Raw genomic sequence first — 17,808 nt, 5'->3', positions numbered from 1 at the left:
TCATCTGTCGATTACTTACTCGATTAGTTGTTTGCTCCATAAAACGTCATCAAATGGTGAAAAATGTCGATCGTGTTTCACAAAACTCCATGATTTGTTTTGTCAACAGGCCAAAGATATTAAGCTGAAATCAGAGAATCTTTACTTTTAGTTTTTTATAAAAATACTGGAACCGATTAATCGAGTATCAAAATAGTGGTCGATTAATTAATCAATTAGCTGTTCCGGCTCTAGTATCAACACAAGTACAATTTACATGTAAAAAGAAAACCTTTATTGGTTGAATATGTGAATTGGTTCACTGATAAAACGGCGGCGTGAGATTTGATTGGTCGAATCAGAAAGTCGCCCTCATGTTGTTTCTGGTGTTTTTGATCTCCAGCTCCAGTTGAGTGATTCTCACCTGCAGAGCAGAAACGTTGTTACCAAAAGAATTGAGTTTATCATTTTCTCTTCATAGATTTGATCTGTTTACGGTTGTTGTCTGTGTTACTGACCTCTTTCTGATTAAGTTGTTCCCTCAGGCCTCGGATCTCGTCTTGCTGCCTGTAAAACGACTGCAGGAGCTGAAAAGCAGAGACAACAGAAATGTGACTCTTGGTAACTGGAAAGGGTAAAACCGTATCAATTCCCGCCCTCACCTCGCTCTCGGTGGTTGGCGGCGGCCTCTCCGCAGGTTCGCAGCAGTGTGGAGTGCAGCAGTACATCAACAGCGGGATCTGGGTCTCGTCTGGCTGCCACCCCGACAGATCGCTGAGGTCTCTGGGGTATTTGGCATCCTGGTACGCCAGCTGCTCTTGGAGGAATGCCTCGAGATAGAGATGATCATCAGATTAACATAGAAGCAGCAAAACAGAGAAACTATCTTTCATTGCTCAAGGATGGCTATCTGTAACAAAACGTTGACCTAGAAATTTGCGTAAGGAATCAGAGGAACTTTATTCTGCTACCACCTTAAAATGTAGAAACGGGAAGATTTGATTGTTGCCTTTGCCGCCTTCTGTGACTGCTGAGGTACTTGTTTTTCAAATTTCGTGGCACTGTCCTACCTAGTAATTTGGTTGCATAAATGTAAGACTGTGACCCCCTACTTAATGTAGCTATGAACACAGCTCACTGGTGGAACAGAGGCCAAGAAGGCATCTGTGCCACCTGGAATGACATGAACCTACTGCTACGTTCCATTATACCTCAGAAGTTGGGTTTATCGTTCCAGTATGATCTTGGAACTCGGAATTAGGACCTCCAAGTCGGAAATTGCAAATGGAACGCCCATTCAAGTCGGAATTCCGACACAGGAGGTTAGACAATAAGACCAAGTCCGAGTTCTGAGGTATAATGGAACGCAGCATACCTTTACCACAAGAGTTCATGTTGGTAATAGTGTTCTACCTCTTCCATAAAGTCCAGGTGTGTCCCAGTCACTGCGCCATCAGCTGGGCCCATCTGGAACCTGAGGTTGCCCAGCTGCCTCACCAGTCCCTTCTCAGCTGGGGATTCCGGGTAAGGGTTGGCCAGTCGAGTGCCAGGCTTCAGGGACATCAGCACCGGGCCTGACCGAGATGTGAGAGAAACTTGAATTGTGTAAACCAATCTGTCAGCCATTTTGGTTCAAAGGCACAAATGGGTTACTGACCCCGGTTGATCCCCGACAGCCACTCCTGAGCCGTCAAGGCCGCCTGGTTTCCGGCTGTCATCGGGTACAGATCCTCTTGGAAAATACCTGACTGCAGGGGGGTGCACAAAACAAACCGTCCTTCTGTCTTTTCAATGTTATGAATAAATGTAACACGATGCTGTAGGCGAGCTAAAAATCATACTAGCCTCTTTCCGTAGCACGATCATTGACAGTGGTTCCACGAGGTCTTTGACAGCAATCAGACGGTAAAACCGGAAAACCTCACAGGCGTTCACATCCAGGCCTCGCTTTGGCATCACTCCTGAAATGAGGTAAGAGGACATTTGGAGTTGGTCATGTGGGATTGTGATAGGGGCCAAAAATGTGGAAGTCTTGGTCTCTAAAGTTTGACAGCCAGCTAAAGTTAGTCTTTTTCAAAACCACAAGAAAGTGGTATTTTCTAAAACAAGTAGTGTAGAGATCCACTTTGGTCTTTTGTAAGGTCAGTGTACAGCTGACTTTTTTTGGTTGTATATTGAATATGAATTGGACCTGTACAGGTCCAAGCTCCTATATTTGGGCTTCTGGGAATATGGAACTATACATGTAGTTTATTGTTATATTGGTCCAACAGCTAAGCTGGCTTCTTTCTGGATATTTTTTTAGACAGACGGAGGGTCAATTTTGCCTATACATGGCCTGGTATTACTAAACTTTGTAGAGAGAGAGTACAGTATGTTTGTCCTTAGTGGTGCCATGGCTGCTGCGTTTTGTGTGTTTCATCTCACCGAGTCCTCTCTGTGGCAACAGGGACCTGTACTCTGTGAGGAAGCTAATGTACGGTTTCTCCGCGCTCAGCTCGTAGTAGCGGATGTTCCCGTCGCCCTACCGCACACAAACACACAACACAACACTTAAGGTGACCCTCGAAGAATTAGTTCGAATCAGCAACGAAAAAAATCAAAAAGCTGTGTTGAATGACCTTTCCAGCTAAGTAGAGAATATGTGTGTCTGGATCGTAGAACGGAAAGAGAACTCCCGCCGACCCGTCCAAATCTTCTTCGTACAGAGGCTCAGAGAGGTCGTCCTGCGCAAACAGACAGGCAGCGTGAGAAAGAGATTCAGACTCTAGACTATAGGTTTCATGATTGGTGATCAGCTTCTTAAAACAACAACTTAGGTTCGAAGGGTGACAAATTTAATAGACTCAAATATTCGGACGCCGAGATGCTTTTTACATCCAAGAACACCACCAAGTCATGCTAGAAAGGAAACACCCCATCGAAGAGGTGGGTACTCTTGCCCATTTTGTAAACAACATGTATCTCAATGAGTCTTCCTCAGTTTGCATCAACCAATCACTGAGTCTATTCAACTACCGTAATCAATCACTCTATTTGATTCATGCCCTTTCTTACAGGGTCCCAGAGGACGATCTGTCTGTGGTTCCAGGGCGAGCTGCCAGTGGACAGGAGCATCTTCAGCCCTCCGATGTACAAAACCTTAGTGGCCCTGTGGGTCTTATTGCTGGACACCTGCAGGAACATTATCGACATTATCAAAAAGGTATTCTTTTCTGTTTTCACGAGGAAACCCAATCGGACAAAGAACAAACAAACTACACACCTGTAAAATCTTTCCAGTTCGTGGGTCCAGGACTCGGACCCGTCTGTCTTTGCACGAGGCCGCCAGCCTGCTGCCATCGCTGTTGAAGCTGACGGAAAGTAGCAGCGCCTCGGACGGGTAGCGGTGGTGGACGGGCATCAGAACCACCCGGACCGGGAACCTGATTACTGCACCTGCCTGGGACACGTCCCAGAGGAGAACCTGGGACAGGACAAACGACAATGCCGGAGCTGTTTTTAAGGGGTGAGTTACAGGAATGAACCCAAAACACAGATTGCTTAAAAAAATGGGATGGCGATGTTAAATATGTGATAACTGACGATTCCTGGTTGTCAGCCTTACGTCAGATTTGGCCCAGCATTGGCTGAATTCTGGGTGCCAACAACTGGCCCCAACTTTATTTGCTAACTGGAACTCATTCTCAGCCCCAATCAACAATTAAAATACCAAACATACACGTAGCTCACATCACAAAGATTATTATTTATTCCATCAGATGTTTTCTCAACATGTCACCTATGCTAAACTAGCAAAGCAATGAATTTAAGTAATATTTTAGTATAAATACTGATTTAATCACCTTTTAAGACAAAATTACATGTTAATATAAAGTAATGTCTGACCAATGAGGCGCCTGACCTTGTAGTCGTAGGCGGCGCTTAGCAGCAGGTTTTCGGCCGTTGGATGCCACTCGATAAGCCCCACCCTCCTGGAGTGACCAATCAGAGTCTTCCTGGCCTTGGTTAGGTTCTGTTGCACGCCACAGACAGGGATGTCCCAGATCTTAACCTGTGTAAGAGTACATATATACTGGATTGTATGTGAGGGGCTTCCTTAACACACATTCCAGTTAATCTTAACGTCAAGACCAAGTCTGAAATCACCGAGGTCTCTTCAAAGAAGTGAGAATGAGACAAAACCTCCAATCAGTCCTCACAAAGTTAAAGAACATGAGCTTTAGCTGAAAACCTCTGAACATCAGTGGACAGTATGTGTGCGTACGGTGCAGTCCTCCGAACACGAGGCGATGCAATGGTCATCAAACGGGTTCCACTTCACGTCAAGGACTCGACCACTGTGACCACACACCCTGGGGTGCTGAGGATCCACCCTCCCTGTCTGAGAGAGAACGAGCGTGAAGCCATATCACACCGTCACTTTAAAGTCCCAGCGGTTATGGTAAGCTCTTTTTTTATAATATATATAAATGTTGTATTAGAAAATGGTGAAATGTAGGGGGGGGGACCACACACACATGATGGACGGGCAGGACTAAAAAGGAGCCGCCCCCGGCGCACTCGGTCACCACGGCGATGAAGCAGGGATTGGCAGAGCAGTGGTGGTTGTCGTGGACGCTGCGGGTGATCGGCACCCCGTCGTAGCTGTGTTCCTTGGTGGCCGGCTTTCCGTAGACGTGACGGAACTTCGAGCAGCGGAAAGACGAATGCCGCGACATCTAAACAAAAAAAATAAAATAAAATATAACTTTATACTTTTAACACTGGAAAAAAAAATGTGTGTGTGTGTGTCAGGCTGAGATCTTATCTTATTTCATAATGGTGTTGTGGAAATTCAACAGCAGCATTATGTGCTCTAATCAATAATGCAGCAAGTCATTATTGGCTTTCATAATCTTATCAATTATAAATCAATTTCTTTAGTAACTGAAGTCTTTAATCATCCAGACACACACACACACACATTGATAAAGCAGTCGTCCAGAACATCCTTCCCCGTCTCTTTTAAATATGTATAAGTGACAAACACTTCCTGCTGTTACAAATTCCCTCTGACCTCTGACCTTTGACTTTTGACCAAGCTGTAAAAGATCAGCTTACAGTAGAGAGAGAGAGGGAGAGAGGAAAAGAGATAAGGAGAGGAGGCGAGGAGGTGAGGGAAGATAAACTGTTCCTATGGTCCCAGTCGGATCATCGCTTAATCAAAAACTTGATCCCCTTTCAGGAATCAGATGTGTAGAAGATGATTTTTAGGGAAATATTAAACAGCAGGAGGGAGTTGACGTTGATGTTGTCATCTTCACTGATTTCCCAGGTAATAAAATCAGCCTTATGCAGTTTAACGAACAAACTCACTTCATACACAGACCAGAAGGGGAAGCCTGGGGAGCTCATACCTCCCCTAAAGGCTAACGAACTATCTCGCCATGTTAAAGAAAACATCCTAGATCCGCCCAGTTATTCCGGATCCGCTCCAGAATTTAATGGATTCTTCATTGGCTCATGACCCAACCCCTCCACAAATGTCTCTGGAAATCAATGAATCGTTTGTGAGGGATCCTACAGACGGACTGACGGCCAAGTTTGTTGATTTGTTCATCTCTCATTCTCTCTCAGTGATGATTATTTATGATCTTTCTGCCGTTGACTCAAACAAACTGGAGAAGCTCCTCGGTCTTACCTCAGATTCCGGCATGAAGCGAATCACTGGGTTCTCCTCCAGCAAACGAAAACCTTCTGCTCTGACTGTTGAAAACGCAACTACTGCAGCCTCCTCCGGAGTGTGTGTGTGTGTGTGTGTGTGTGTGTGTGTGTGTGTGTGTGTGTGTGTGTGTGTTCGACTCCTGATCCATGATGTGTACCCTCCTGCTTCCACATTAACGGAACTAGTTATGCACGGCTGCACACACACACAAGCAGCCCTCTGCATCCGATACTATACTGACACACACACACACACACACACCAGTTTTTCCTCTGGCCCAACAGCAGCTCTGTAACAACCAGGGTGAGTGTGATAGGGCGGCTAAGTTTACTTTTATGGACATGAAGATTTTTTTACACAACATTTTGATTTTTCTCTGGACATTTTGACTTTATCTTCAATAGTTTGACTTCGTTTCCAACATTTGTTGAGAACACAATCCTCAACATTCCGATCTTATTCTCTAAACATTTTGACTTTATTCTTGAAATGCAAAATGCAAAAAACAAAAAACTTCTTCCTCTTTCCTCCTCTTCCTCAGGCATGGGCCCTCATCCTCTTCAGGAGGAGACAGTGCATGTAAATGGGTTAGGGTTAGGGTTAAATTAGTGTGTGTGTGTGAGTTTAGATAAACCGCAAAAAAATGTGATGACATTATTTTGTTTGACCATTTTATTTATTTGTGTATTTTTTTAACAAAACAAATGATGAACTAATTAAAAAAGAATTGGTATATTAATCAATTATGAAAATCGTCAATGTACTGGGGGTTTGTTTTAGCTACGAAATAAAAAATGACGTTGTGTCAAACTAAAACTATTGATTGAAAAGAAAAACTGAAGCCATTGTCAGAGATCATGTCCCTACTTTTGTTTATAATATGTCAGAAAATAGAGAAATGTATAGTTCCACATGCCCAGAATCCCCCAAGTTACCAACAGTCCAACTGATATTCAATACACAATCAAAGAAAATGAAATAATTTCTGACATTTTAAAAGCCAGAAAAAATAAGATAAAATGAATGCTGATAAATGATTAATGATTTGTGTCATGATTAATGAATAGAATGAAGAAAAATAAGATTCATTCAACACGTAATAACTATCCTGTTTGTCTCAGCCTTAATCTTAGACAAAACACACACACACACACATAGATAGAGAAAGGCGTAGAGGACATTAAACGCGCGGGCGGAGCTTCAGGGTTTGACGTCGACGATGCAGCTGCCCAGGACGTCCCTGAAGGCGCTGCAATCGAAGTCGGCAATCACCATCCTCAGTCCGAGCTTGACGGGCGTCGTGGTGATGATCAGCCTCCACGTGGCGTTTGGCCCAAACTCCGGGATACAACTGATAACAAGAAGTTTTTTAAAGCCAAATCATGGACATCCATTATGTTATGCACGATAACTACGTACTCACCCCTCCACTGAGCCAAATTTGGACATGCCCCTCCCACTGACAGTCATCAGCGGGACATTGAGTGTGTTCGTATATTGCACCTCCATCGTCATTTGGCGGAACAGACGGGCATCACCCAAAACCTGAAACTCACACACGCGTGGTTGTACGATGTGAAAAGTGCTGACGTAAGAACTATGAATGTATTCGAGGACTCAATGTGGGACTGACAACAACTTTTCGCTGACTGCCACCACATTTTGTCCAGATGTTCATGTTCCCCAGAGGATCATTACTTCCGGCAGGGAAGTTATGTTTTCAGCTCGGTCCGTTTGTCATAAGGGGTTACACAAAAATGACAGAGATGATTTTTGTGGAAGCATAGGACTAAGAAAGAACCTGTTGAAATGTTGGTGCGGATCCAGTAATTTATGAATTATTGCTATTATTTTAATTGTATTGTAATTTTCCCTGATTTCCCAGATTTTCAATGCTGCGGTGGGCCGTGTTGTTGGCCTGGAAGTGGAAGTCCACACTCTTCATCTCTACAACAGCAAAACACAAGAGGTTCCTTCAACCATCCATCATTCTTCTTCTTTTTAAATACATCCAATACATGTATATATACTCACATACACCTTTCTATCACAAATGAGCAGGAGAGGTGGGGAAACAACATGGCCGCCGTCAGAATCTTGGCTCGAAGTCTTTAAGATTTTGTCCAATCACCACACATATTGGTAGATTGGATGGGGAAAAGCTCGACCAAACCCATAGGCGGCGCCGGAGACACCCACAATTTGTACCTAGAAACCCAGTGGTCATATCTTTGCTCTTAACTCAGGACGACATTTAGCCAAACTGATTTAACTCACTGGCGACATCTTATCTCCTGAAAACACACTGCGAGTTTCCTTCCACAATGCAAAACGAAATGCTACCAACACTTTTTCAAAAGTGTGTGATCGGATTTACACAGACGTTAATAAACTTTAGAATTTAATCGCTCCGAGAGGAGTTTTAGGTTCAAAAGTGTTAAATCTTTAATTATTTTTTTTGAGAGCGGCCTCCTGCATTTATAAAGCTCAATGATAAGATATGATCATGATAACATTCCTGGTGAGACGGTCGGGTCGATAAACAATGATTAAAACCGTTTTAACCAGTTTCAATTGGTTAAATGTCGAGAGTATCAGGAAATCAGTGTCTGCCGAATTCATGCTGCAGACGCCGTCTGACTCACGGATCACTTGCAAGCAGGAAGAGTATTCACTGTATTCACCCCAGCACAAGGTCACAGCAAAGATTTGTAGTGGAGTTGGTTGTTACAGGTTTAATGATCATGATGTAGATCGTCTAACGGTTAGACGATCTACATCATGATCATTAAACCGTTAGACTCTAACGTATCTCGTGAATTTCTTTTGAGAAACCTCTCAGATCCTTCTAGGGCTGCAACCAATGATTATTTTCATTATTGATTACCCTGTCTGATTATGGATTCCTTGATTGGTCCATAAATTGTCATAAAATTGTGTTTTCCTAAACCCCCAAGATGATGTTTTGTTTTGTCCACACATCAACGATATTCAGTTTGCTGTCACAGAGGAGCAAAGAAACCAGGAAATATTCACATTGAAGAAGCTGAAATCAGATAATTTTGACTTTTCTCCTCCATAAAAGCGACTTGAACCGATTAATCAATTATCAAAATAGTTGGTGATTAGTTTAGTAGTTGATTTCTAATCTGTTGTTGCTGTTATTGTTGCAGCTCTAGACCCGTCCATCCAATTTTTCTGATGCTGGTCCGGGATCCGGTTCAGCCCAGATGTTCCTCTTCCCAGCAACGTTTTTACAGCTCCTCCCTGTGGATCCCAACCCACATGGCAAAATTCCACACCCAACACTTTCGTTTGGCCTAGATGGAATGATGGCACTGTGTTGGTCTGCCCCTGTTTGCCAGACCTGGGCCATAAGCATGTGGGCCAAGAACAAACCAAATACACCAGAACTGGCCCAAATCTGGCAGAGAGAACTTCATCTTTGCCAAGAAAGGCTAACGTGAGATTTGGGATATTTGCGCTATATTTGCTGGTTTACACTTGGGCCACTGTTGGTTCACTTCCATTCTGACCGGGCCAGATGACGTCCATCAGTAGCGCATCATTGCCTATAGTGGCCCACATCAGTATGTTCCACTTTGTGATTGTGGAGATATAGATTGAACTTATTTGTCTTTAGCCTCAGACTGCGACATGTTTCTCATCACACCGTAGGAGGTGCTCTAAGATCACGCCAAGATAAAAGACAGATTAAAACAATCTGAGCCAAAAGGTCTGTCCGTTTTTAGTTCCAGCCAAAGATCCAAAACGCTGATTGGCTCTCGCTTCATTCAGTTCCGAGTCGAGAGCTTGATCGGCTGAGATAAAAAACGGTTGGCTCGACCTGGCGTGAGGTCAGTTGCCTCTGATGTAGCAGTGATAAAGAAGAAAATAAATTAAATATTTTCACGCAAGATTTACGATTAAAGATGTTGATGAGAGCGATCAGAGTCGGTTGAATGGAAATAATACGCTTTTTAATCTTGTGCAATGTCACAGAGTTCACAGTAAAACTTACTGTTATGGTCTGTTTGGCATATTTCGCATGAATGTGTGTAGTATGAGACTTTTGAAATTTTATTTCCTTTATTGCACTGACATACAACACATTATAAAAACAGTCTTGAGGACTTTGTGTTAGTTCGGTCGGTCGGTTACTATATACAAAGAGCAATATTTTGACAAAGTACTGGACAAATAAGAATTTTTATATTAGCCCTGTTCATCCTCTGACCCATTGTTGGGATCATTGCTGTAGACTGATCTTAATAATCAGTAATAGCATTCTTTTTCATGAGAATGTCATCTAGAGTTGTGCAACATTTATTTATCTCAACAGTATTTTAAGATGTTTTACGTCTCTCGTCGTACTGGAGCAGCAGTTTGCCTCGTGAATGTAACGTAGCGCCGCCGTCAGTCCAGCTGTTCGACGCCGTCGTTGGGGAGGACGTCGCCCTCCAGAGCGTCGTACATCATCGCGCAGAGCTGCGAGAACGATGGACGTTCCTCCGGTCGCTGCAGATGGAGGGAGACAAACGTTTTTGTTTGGGTTAAAAAAAAGAAGAAGATAGAACTACATCTGATTGTTTCCTTTGGTTCTCACCTCGTGCCAGCAGAGCTGCATGATGTCATAGATGGTGGCCGTGGCCATCTTGGGCCTGTACAGACGGTGACCCTGGGTCACCATGGTAACAACCTCATGGTTCTGATGCTGCTCAAACGGCATACGGCCCCCGGTGAAAATCTCCCACATCAACACGCCTAGGAAACACAAACGCACAGATGGAACCTGAAGGTCTCACTTTCTTTCACGATTTGACTTGGAAATTACCGAACGACTGTTCTGACGCTTTTGTCCGCGTTTGCAGCGTCCTCCTCACCGTACGACCACACGTCCGACATGCTGCTGTACTTGCAGAAGTTGAAGACTTCAGGCGGCGACCACTTCACGGGAAACTGAGCCCCTGACGAACTGGTGTACTGGTTGTCCAACACGTACCTACGTACAAAAAAACACAAGCATCAAAACGTGACTTCCCGCCTGGACTGCGGGCTTTCGGTCTGCTCACGTTGTGTGTTGAATCTTAAAATGGAAGAAGAAAAGAGGAGTGAATCACAATCATACCTGGCCATGCCGAAGTCGGACACCTTCACCACAAGAGCGTCGTTCACCAAACAGTTTCTGGCAGCCTTCAGACGAGACGGAGGGAAGGAATTAACGGAAAAGTAGGGGGCAAATGTTAAATAAATACATTTTTAGGAGCGTATTCATACTAAGACAAATTCAATTTTTAATACTTCACTGTTGACAAATGAGCTTATTAGCATTTTTATCATCTCAGGTCGTTTCTCGTAGGTGAAACTGGAAGAGGCTGTAAAACCCTTTGGAAAATCGCAATCTAGTCTCTCTACAGGAAAGTTCACTGACCCTACATGCAGACGTTGTGCCTTGAACGCAGCACAAACAAGTGTTCGCCCATCAAAATTTCCCCTCAACTTCAAACCCATTTTCTGTTTTGTTTAAGGATGGGACTTATTTAACTGCTGCAACAAAACAACCACTTCCAAGGTTAAAGCAGCAACTTGGCCAAAACATCAAGTCCTAGAGAAAGGTTATTGTGGATGGAACCGTGGCGACAGAATCCAGTTCCGGGTTGACGTTTACCAGATCCCTGTGGATGAAGCCGTTGGCCTCCAGGTGCTCCATGCCCTCGCCGACGTCCAGGCACAGGCTCAGCAGGGACCCCAGGCCGAAGCTGCCCCGTCGCTGCCGGAGGAAGTTCAGCAGGCAGCCCTGCTCCATGAACTCGGTGACGATGTAGATGGGTCGCTGCTGGCTGCACACGCCGTACAGCTGCACCAGTTTGGGGTGCGACAGTTTCCTGGAGGGAAACCAACAAGTCACGGTGAAGGGAGTCGTTCGCTGTGAAAAACATTTCACTTGAATCAGTGACGTCCCGTCATCCCAGGTTGCGTTTACGACGAATGGGAACAAGGGGAACATGTTGGTGCAGTTCCCACAAGTCTCCAGTAGAGGGCAGCAGAGTTTAAAAGGGTATTGCAGCTCTCCTTACATCATGACCTTGGCCTCCTCGATGAAGTCCTCCTCGTACATGGCGCGCTCTCTGATGGCCTTGATGGCCACTTTGTGCTGAGCCCTCCACTTGCCGAGCCGCACCAGACCGAACTGGCCGCTGCCCAGCTCCTTCATGAAGGTCAGCTCGCTGGGGTTGATCTCCCACTTCTCTGAGAGGGGAAAGATGGCGAGGACAGTGAGGACAAAGAGTTGTGTTCACGACGGACTTTGGACTTTGTTCGAATGGTGGTAAACCTGCGGAGCGACATCGTTTGGACTCACCGTAGCTGAATCCAGCGGTGGACGGAGCCCACTTGTCCTGTTTTCTGACGGGGTACCTCAACCTCGCCACAAGGCCTGAGATATGGAACCAATAGGAATGTGAAAAGGAGACAAAGGGCCGAGCAGATTCTGAAGCTCGTATATCGAGGTCCGTCTAAAGTTCAGGATTTTTCTCATCCACTGCACTAACAGGAGTATTCAGAAAATCTCAACCACAAACCCACCGTGACCTCTGGAGGGTTCCGATTAAAGGGGAACTCAAAAATTATTTTGATGCACGACAAAAAAGAGATGTTAATGAAAACCTCCTGCTCTACTGGTTCATCGCCTTCAAGCTTTTGTTTTCCCAATTCACGAGTTGAAATTTCAGTTTCCATTTTTTCAAAATTGTCCTTTTCATCCATTTGTCTTTTCAGTGTCAAATTTAATTTGGTTCATTTCCTTCCTTGAGACCTGCTTTTGCCAAGCAGCCCCATATATTAATGTTTTTTATATAATTTTTACCTCCACCAAGGAGGTTAGGTTTTCAACCCTGTCCTTTTGTTTGATTGTTTGTTTATATGTTTGTCAGCAGGATTATGCAAAAAACTAAAGAACAGATTTCCACGAAACTTGGTGGAAGGATTGAACATGGCCCAAGAAGGAATCTATACAATTTTAGTGTGGATCCAGGAATTTCCTTTCATCACTTTCTTTAACATTGTGAGATAGAAATTTTTTGTTGTTGTTGACATTTTCACAGATTTCCCAGAGAATCCTTCCTGGATCTTGATGAAAATGTTCATCCATCGTTCGGAAATCTTCCCTAGCAACCTGCACTGAGTCGAGGTAATATTTAGATTTTTCTGTTTGCTGCCAAGCTAACTAGATACAGTAGACGTTCATGTGGTGTTCACCTGCTGCGTTGTGCTTGTGGTACTCGATCAGGTCGGGGATGGAGCTGAACAAGTGTTTCTCCGCCAGGTAGAACTGAGGAGGCGAGTCTTGCGTCTCCTTGATGTGGTAATGTTTTATAGCCGCACCTCCCTCCCTGCACACACACAAACGCAGCATTAAAACAATGCAAACTGTTTTGCAGTTGGTCGTCTTTAAGCGGACGTAAGGTCTCGTTACCCTGCGGTGGACTTGGCGTACACCGAGACAGTGTAGGTTCCTAGAGAGCTGGAGTCCCTGACGATGAACCCTCCTTCTTTGTCCTGCAGAGGGCGACACAAAGAGTCTCAGAAACTTTTCTTGGATATGTTTCGCCTTTATCGGACACTTGGTGCTATAGAAGACAGAACATTAAAGATGAGGGATGGGGATTCTGTACTTATCTACTGCGACTGAAGGAAGATGAAAACTTAAGGGAAGGAAGAGAAACAGCGAGAAAAGTAGGTTTCTAAAAAAAAACAACTCACCTCCTTCCTCAGCAGCTCCTCTGCCTTGTTCCTGTTGACTTGTTTACTGTACCAGCTGGAACAAACAATATGAACGTCCCGATTAAAAGATTACAGATTACTGATCTCTCTATGTTACAAAATTCACTGAATCCAAATCACCAGTTTTGGAACAAACATTTCCGATCGTCGTCAAACTACTCTGGTTCTTTTGTAATTTGAATTCATTGATAGCAGCAGGAAGTTGAGACCTGTTGTACATCATATACAGAGGAAACGATTCAGATATTTAGATTGGGCTGGTAACTGTGACACAAACACGTGGGAAGTCCTGTAACCCGCTTCAGTGGGAGCAACTCACACAAACTGCACCAGGTTTCCAGATTTCTTCTCCGTCACATAGTTACTTGGGATGTAGCCTTCCTCACTGCGACACACAAAAACACACAATATTAATACAAAATGTTATGCTTAAACATGCAACATAAACATGAGGAAATATAAAATAGCAATAACAACGAAAGAAGGATTTGCAGATGATTTAAACGTGTCAACGCGAGATGAGATGAGGAAATATTCGCTGATTTTTACAAAACGTGTTTTGCTTTGGAATCGCTTACTGCCTTTACTGGGCCCATTTACAGTGAACATCTAGTCAAGTTATGTCACACTGACTTCAAAAAAAATACGTGTCACGTCTGTGTGAGGTGCGATCCTCCTTGAGGATTTCGTCTCGGCTGAACTACAATAACGAACTTCCTGTTGTTGTGTAGAACATTTGTCAGGCCACACGCCCTCAGGGGAGATTCTCCCCTCGCAGCTGCTAAACCCTCAACACAAAGTTATCATTTATATGGTTTATTAAAAAAATACACGCACTCACCCGTACTTGTTGCGCGCCTTGTACCAGTTGACATCACATTTTTCCAGGATCACGTACTCGCCTCCTCTAACCAGGCTCAGGTCGTGCGACTCGGTGCCCGGGAAGTCGTACAGAGCCACCACCACCTCCTCCTCGTCATCATCATCATCATCGCCGCTGCCGCCGTGGTCGTCATCCACATCATCGTAGTCATCACCGAGCGGAGTCGGGGGGAGGGGAAGATGGGTCCGCCGCCGCTGGAGGAGGAGGAGGATTTAGTCGTCGTTGTCATGGTAATAATAATAATAATTGTGTGGGGGGGTGGGGGGTGTTAGCGGTTACCCTCCCATCTTTACGTTCCTCTCCAGGAATCGGGGGTAAAGGTTTTCTCGAAACTAGAAAAAGAGGAACAGAAACAGTGAAGCAGAGTTTCAACATCTTCTCTTCATCGTTTCCATTAGCTTCTTTACTGTCGTGACCTTTGACCTCTCATTGCTACATTTTTATTTAATAATACACCAGGAATATTATGTGTCAGGGTCCTCACAAGCATAGTAACAAAAATGTGTGTGTGTGTGAGTGATTCTTACTGTCCCCAAACGGGTTGTACTCCTCGCAGCCCGGGGCCTGTTTTTCCGCCTGGCGACAGCAGAGCCACGCCCCCTCCAGCCAGAACTGGGGGTGAAACTTCGTCAAGACCACTGGGTTGTTGTTTATCTCTGCACGACACACACACACAAAGAATGGATGCATTAGTTCTCAACTTGAGCGGGTTCCAATGAACCGAGGCGTTGAACGAGCCAGCTTGGAAAAGTTGCGAAAGCCATTGACGCAATAAAATGTTGCAGAAGTTTAACTTTGAATTATTGTGGATGTGTCTCAGACTTAAATAAAGTCACACTGGACGTTGCTTCGCCTCGCTGTCCACCAGGCCCCACGTGAGAAGGCCACAGCCGGAAAAAAGAGCAGTGGAAACAGCAGTTGCTATGCGAGTTGCCATGTCTGAAATCCAGTTTCAGGTCTGTGGTTTTGAGGTGTGAAGACGTCTTTCGCAGCAGCAGCAGCAGCAGAAGACTATAAACCACGGATCACACGCAGCGCAGAAAAAGAAACTGACCCTCCTTCAGGCTCTGGACCCAGATACTTCTGCTGTCGTGACTCGGAGTGAAGACATAGAGTGTGTTGGTATCGTACACCACCTGGACGGAAACACACACACAGACACAAACATCGTATTGTGATGTTGACGTCCAGGGTTCATTCATCCGGCACGTCTTCCTTCCTTATTGTTGGATGCACAGTAATGTGTTGATTTCACCTGAAAGGGGTATTTGTTCTGGCAGGGGATGACTCCTCCTCCGTTCTTCACGATCTCCACACACCTGACGCGGCTCAGCTCGATCGAGCCTCTCCGGAACTTCTTCTGTCGACGGGAAACGACGTGTCAAGAAAGAGCGGATAGGTATTTCTTTATTTTCCGTTTTTTTCTTAAACATGAGTAGACTTTAATACTGAAAGATTTCAATTCCTAAAGCGTCGTGTCATAGTTCAAGCGACCAAATGTCTAAGGCCCCAGTGTGTAATTTTTGTACTTTTCTGGAGGTAAAGTTGCAAAAAATGCACCCAACCGAGCGACCGACAGGGGACACTTTATAGCGGCGCACCGTTGATTTCATTTCCGTTTTCCGTCAGCTCTCTGAAAATTCAACGTGAACGCGACGTATTCTGGAGCGTTTAGTTCAACAACCGTATTCAACACGACGTAGAAACATGGAGACTCACACGGAGGTCGTCCACCTCATGGATCTATATCTGACTCATATATGAACACAGACTTATGGACAATATGTTCAATTTCTGTGAAAAAGTTCTTCTGAATATTACACACTGTAGCTTTAAGGTTCTTGATGAGTAACCTCAAACAGCCATTTGATGATGAGCACGATCTTTGTCAACTACATTTCAACATAGAGTTTTGAAATGTCCCTTTAGAGTTAAACGTATTTGAAATTTCTTTAACAACAAATGGACGATAGGACGGAATAGTTGCGATTCTTTGGGGGTAAATACGCTGATTGATGCCACTTTTTTTGGTAGTAGATTAAACCTGAAGATCAACTTGATTAGTTAAGCAGCTGGCCTGGTTCTGATTAACGTCAAGACACATAATGTGTTTAAACGGTTATTGTGCATAACTGATAATCTGTAATAATACTTAACAGTTTACTGTATTTATGCTAAGCTAAGGTCACCACCTACCCGACGTTATTAAAAAGTTGAAATGGTAAAGAAGTGAGAGTCACCTCTGCTTTGCCATCGTAGTACGTCAGCCGGCTCTTGGTGAGGACGAACAGTCTCTCCTTGTAGTTCAGCGGCGACGTCCTTTTCTTCTGCTGCGAGCGCTTGATGAGCGTCTCCTCCAATAGCATGTCTGCACTCATGCTGGCTCCGCCCCACGCCCTCCGCCCATTGGTGGGTGCCGTCAGAACGCGACAGGCTGGCGCTGAGCTGAGGACAGACAAAACATATTATTTCAGTAACTGTTTGCTTGCGTGTTCACTATATGAACTCAATAAGGTAACAATGCTAACGTTGTGTTTATGGCTTGTTTATGCTTTTCCCCCCCAAGTTAACCCAAATTTTTTTTGTGAATAACTAAATCAGAACCAGTGACTGTAGATAAAAATGGCCGACACGACAGCTCCCAAAAGTAAAGCCAAATCACCTGGATCGCCCCCTGGTGGCTATAACCACAGTATTGGCCATAAGCCCCACCCCCCAGCAGATAAAGCATGAACCAAACAAAAAAGGATCACAGTAGACATTAAATAAATCTTATTACAGTCTCATTAATGTTCATGTTTCTGATCAGTTTGGTTTCTATCAGTTATTCGATGCTGAGACGTCGTGATTGACAGCTGACGCTGACGCCGTGATTGGTCGAGCAGGTGTATCATCAAATGACATCCTTCTGCGAAATATCGCGGCCAAATTTTTTTCAGACACGTAGTCCAATCTTTATATGTAACCTAAAACCTATGGTAACATTGTCATCTATAACTAAAGTACAGCACATATAACTTATTAAACCTGTGTGCACTTGAACGCAGCTGATGGAAATCCGACGATCACCTGCTGCTCCCAGGTGTCATTACAGGTGAACTGACTATTACAATTATAACCATAATAACCATATGGCTATGACACATGATGACACCGTCGCTTCATTTCAACAACTTTTCTTTTACTTTTCATCCAACAAGTTAGACTCGTTCTGTTGACCTGTCAATCAGGGGAGGTGCACACACACACACGCACACTCACACACACACACACACACACACACACACGCACACTCACACACACACACTCACACACACGCAAGACGAAGTGTTTCCTTTACCTTCGAGCTTCATCTTCTTCAGTTCACCGGGGTGAAGTTTGTGACTCTGTCTTCGTCCATGTCGATCAGAGGAGCCGGATTCAGGAAATGAGAGTGAGTGAGAGAGAGAACACACAC

At 44.4% G+C, this 17,808-nt stretch overlaps 2 protein-coding genes across 2 annotated transcripts in view; both read right to left on the bottom strand.

The window, feature by feature from the left end:
• Positions 1-291: 291 nt before the first annotated feature.
• On the bottom strand, positions 292-4,700 carry LOC118284241 (coronin-2B-like). Its single transcript, XM_047336270.1, has 13 exons — positions 4,500-4,700; positions 4,247-4,363; positions 3,884-4,033; positions 3,245-3,445; positions 3,037-3,153; positions 2,601-2,705; positions 2,407-2,503; positions 1,821-1,940; positions 1,637-1,723; positions 1,393-1,553; positions 642-809; positions 498-566; positions 292-403 (listed from the first exon to the last, which is right to left on the bottom strand). Exons 1-13 carry the CDS (start codon positions 4,698-4,700, stop codon positions 338-340), a joined length of 1,659 nt encoding a protein of 552 aa, XP_047192226.1. The 3' UTR covers positions 292-337.
• A 5,053-nt stretch (positions 4,701-9,753) lies between these two features.
• The window catches only part of tec (tec protein tyrosine kinase), an 8,110-nt gene continuing 55 nt past the window's right edge, over positions 9,754-17,808 (bottom strand). The window contains exons 1-18 of the mRNA XM_035606646.2: positions 17,692-17,808; positions 16,592-16,796; positions 15,607-15,711; positions 15,406-15,487; positions 14,879-15,007; positions 14,631-14,683; positions 14,310-14,545; positions 13,788-13,853; positions 13,448-13,502; positions 13,161-13,243; positions 12,944-13,077; positions 12,048-12,122; positions 11,764-11,935; positions 11,355-11,571; positions 10,815-10,879; positions 10,570-10,688; positions 10,293-10,450; positions 9,754-10,204 (exon numbers count right to left, since the gene is read on the bottom strand). The exon at positions 17,692-17,808 is cut by the window's right edge and continues 55 nt beyond it. Coding sequence (XP_035462539.2) covers positions 10,103-10,204; positions 10,293-10,450; positions 10,570-10,688; positions 10,815-10,879; positions 11,355-11,571; positions 11,764-11,935; positions 12,048-12,122; positions 12,944-13,077; positions 13,161-13,243; positions 13,448-13,502; positions 13,788-13,853; positions 14,310-14,545; positions 14,631-14,683; positions 14,879-15,007; positions 15,406-15,487; positions 15,607-15,711; positions 16,592-16,729 — 1,989 coding nt within the window. The 5' untranslated portion in view covers positions 16,730-16,796; positions 17,692-17,808 and the 3' untranslated portion in view covers positions 9,754-10,102. The remainder of the gene's footprint in view (positions 10,205-10,292; positions 10,451-10,569; positions 10,689-10,814; positions 10,880-11,354; positions 11,572-11,763; positions 11,936-12,047; positions 12,123-12,943; positions 13,078-13,160; positions 13,244-13,447; positions 13,503-13,787; positions 13,854-14,309; positions 14,546-14,630; positions 14,684-14,878; positions 15,008-15,405; positions 15,488-15,606; positions 15,712-16,591; positions 16,797-17,691) is intronic.

The sequence above is a fragment of the Scophthalmus maximus genome, chromosome 12 (genome assembly GCF_022379125.1).
Source record: "Scophthalmus maximus strain ysfricsl-2021 chromosome 12, ASM2237912v1, whole genome shotgun sequence".
Lineage (NCBI taxonomy): Eukaryota > Metazoa > Chordata > Actinopteri > Pleuronectiformes > Scophthalmidae > Scophthalmus > Scophthalmus maximus.
This window is presented reverse-complemented; position numbering and strand designations above follow the sequence as displayed.

Coding starts and splice junctions, on each gene's coding strand:
- LOC118284241 (XM_047336270.1), bottom strand. CDS start 4,700: ATGTCGCGGCATTCGTCTTTCCGCTGCTCGAAGTTCCGTCACGTCTAC. Junction 2,706..3,036: donor AGATCGTCCTCTGGGACCCT/GTAAGAAAGGGC, acceptor CTGTTTGCGCAG/GACGACCTCTCTGAGCCTCT. Junction 1,941..2,406: donor GTTGCCACAGAGAGGACTCG/GTGAGATGAAAC, acceptor ACCTCATTTCAG/GAGTGATGCCAAAGCGAGGC.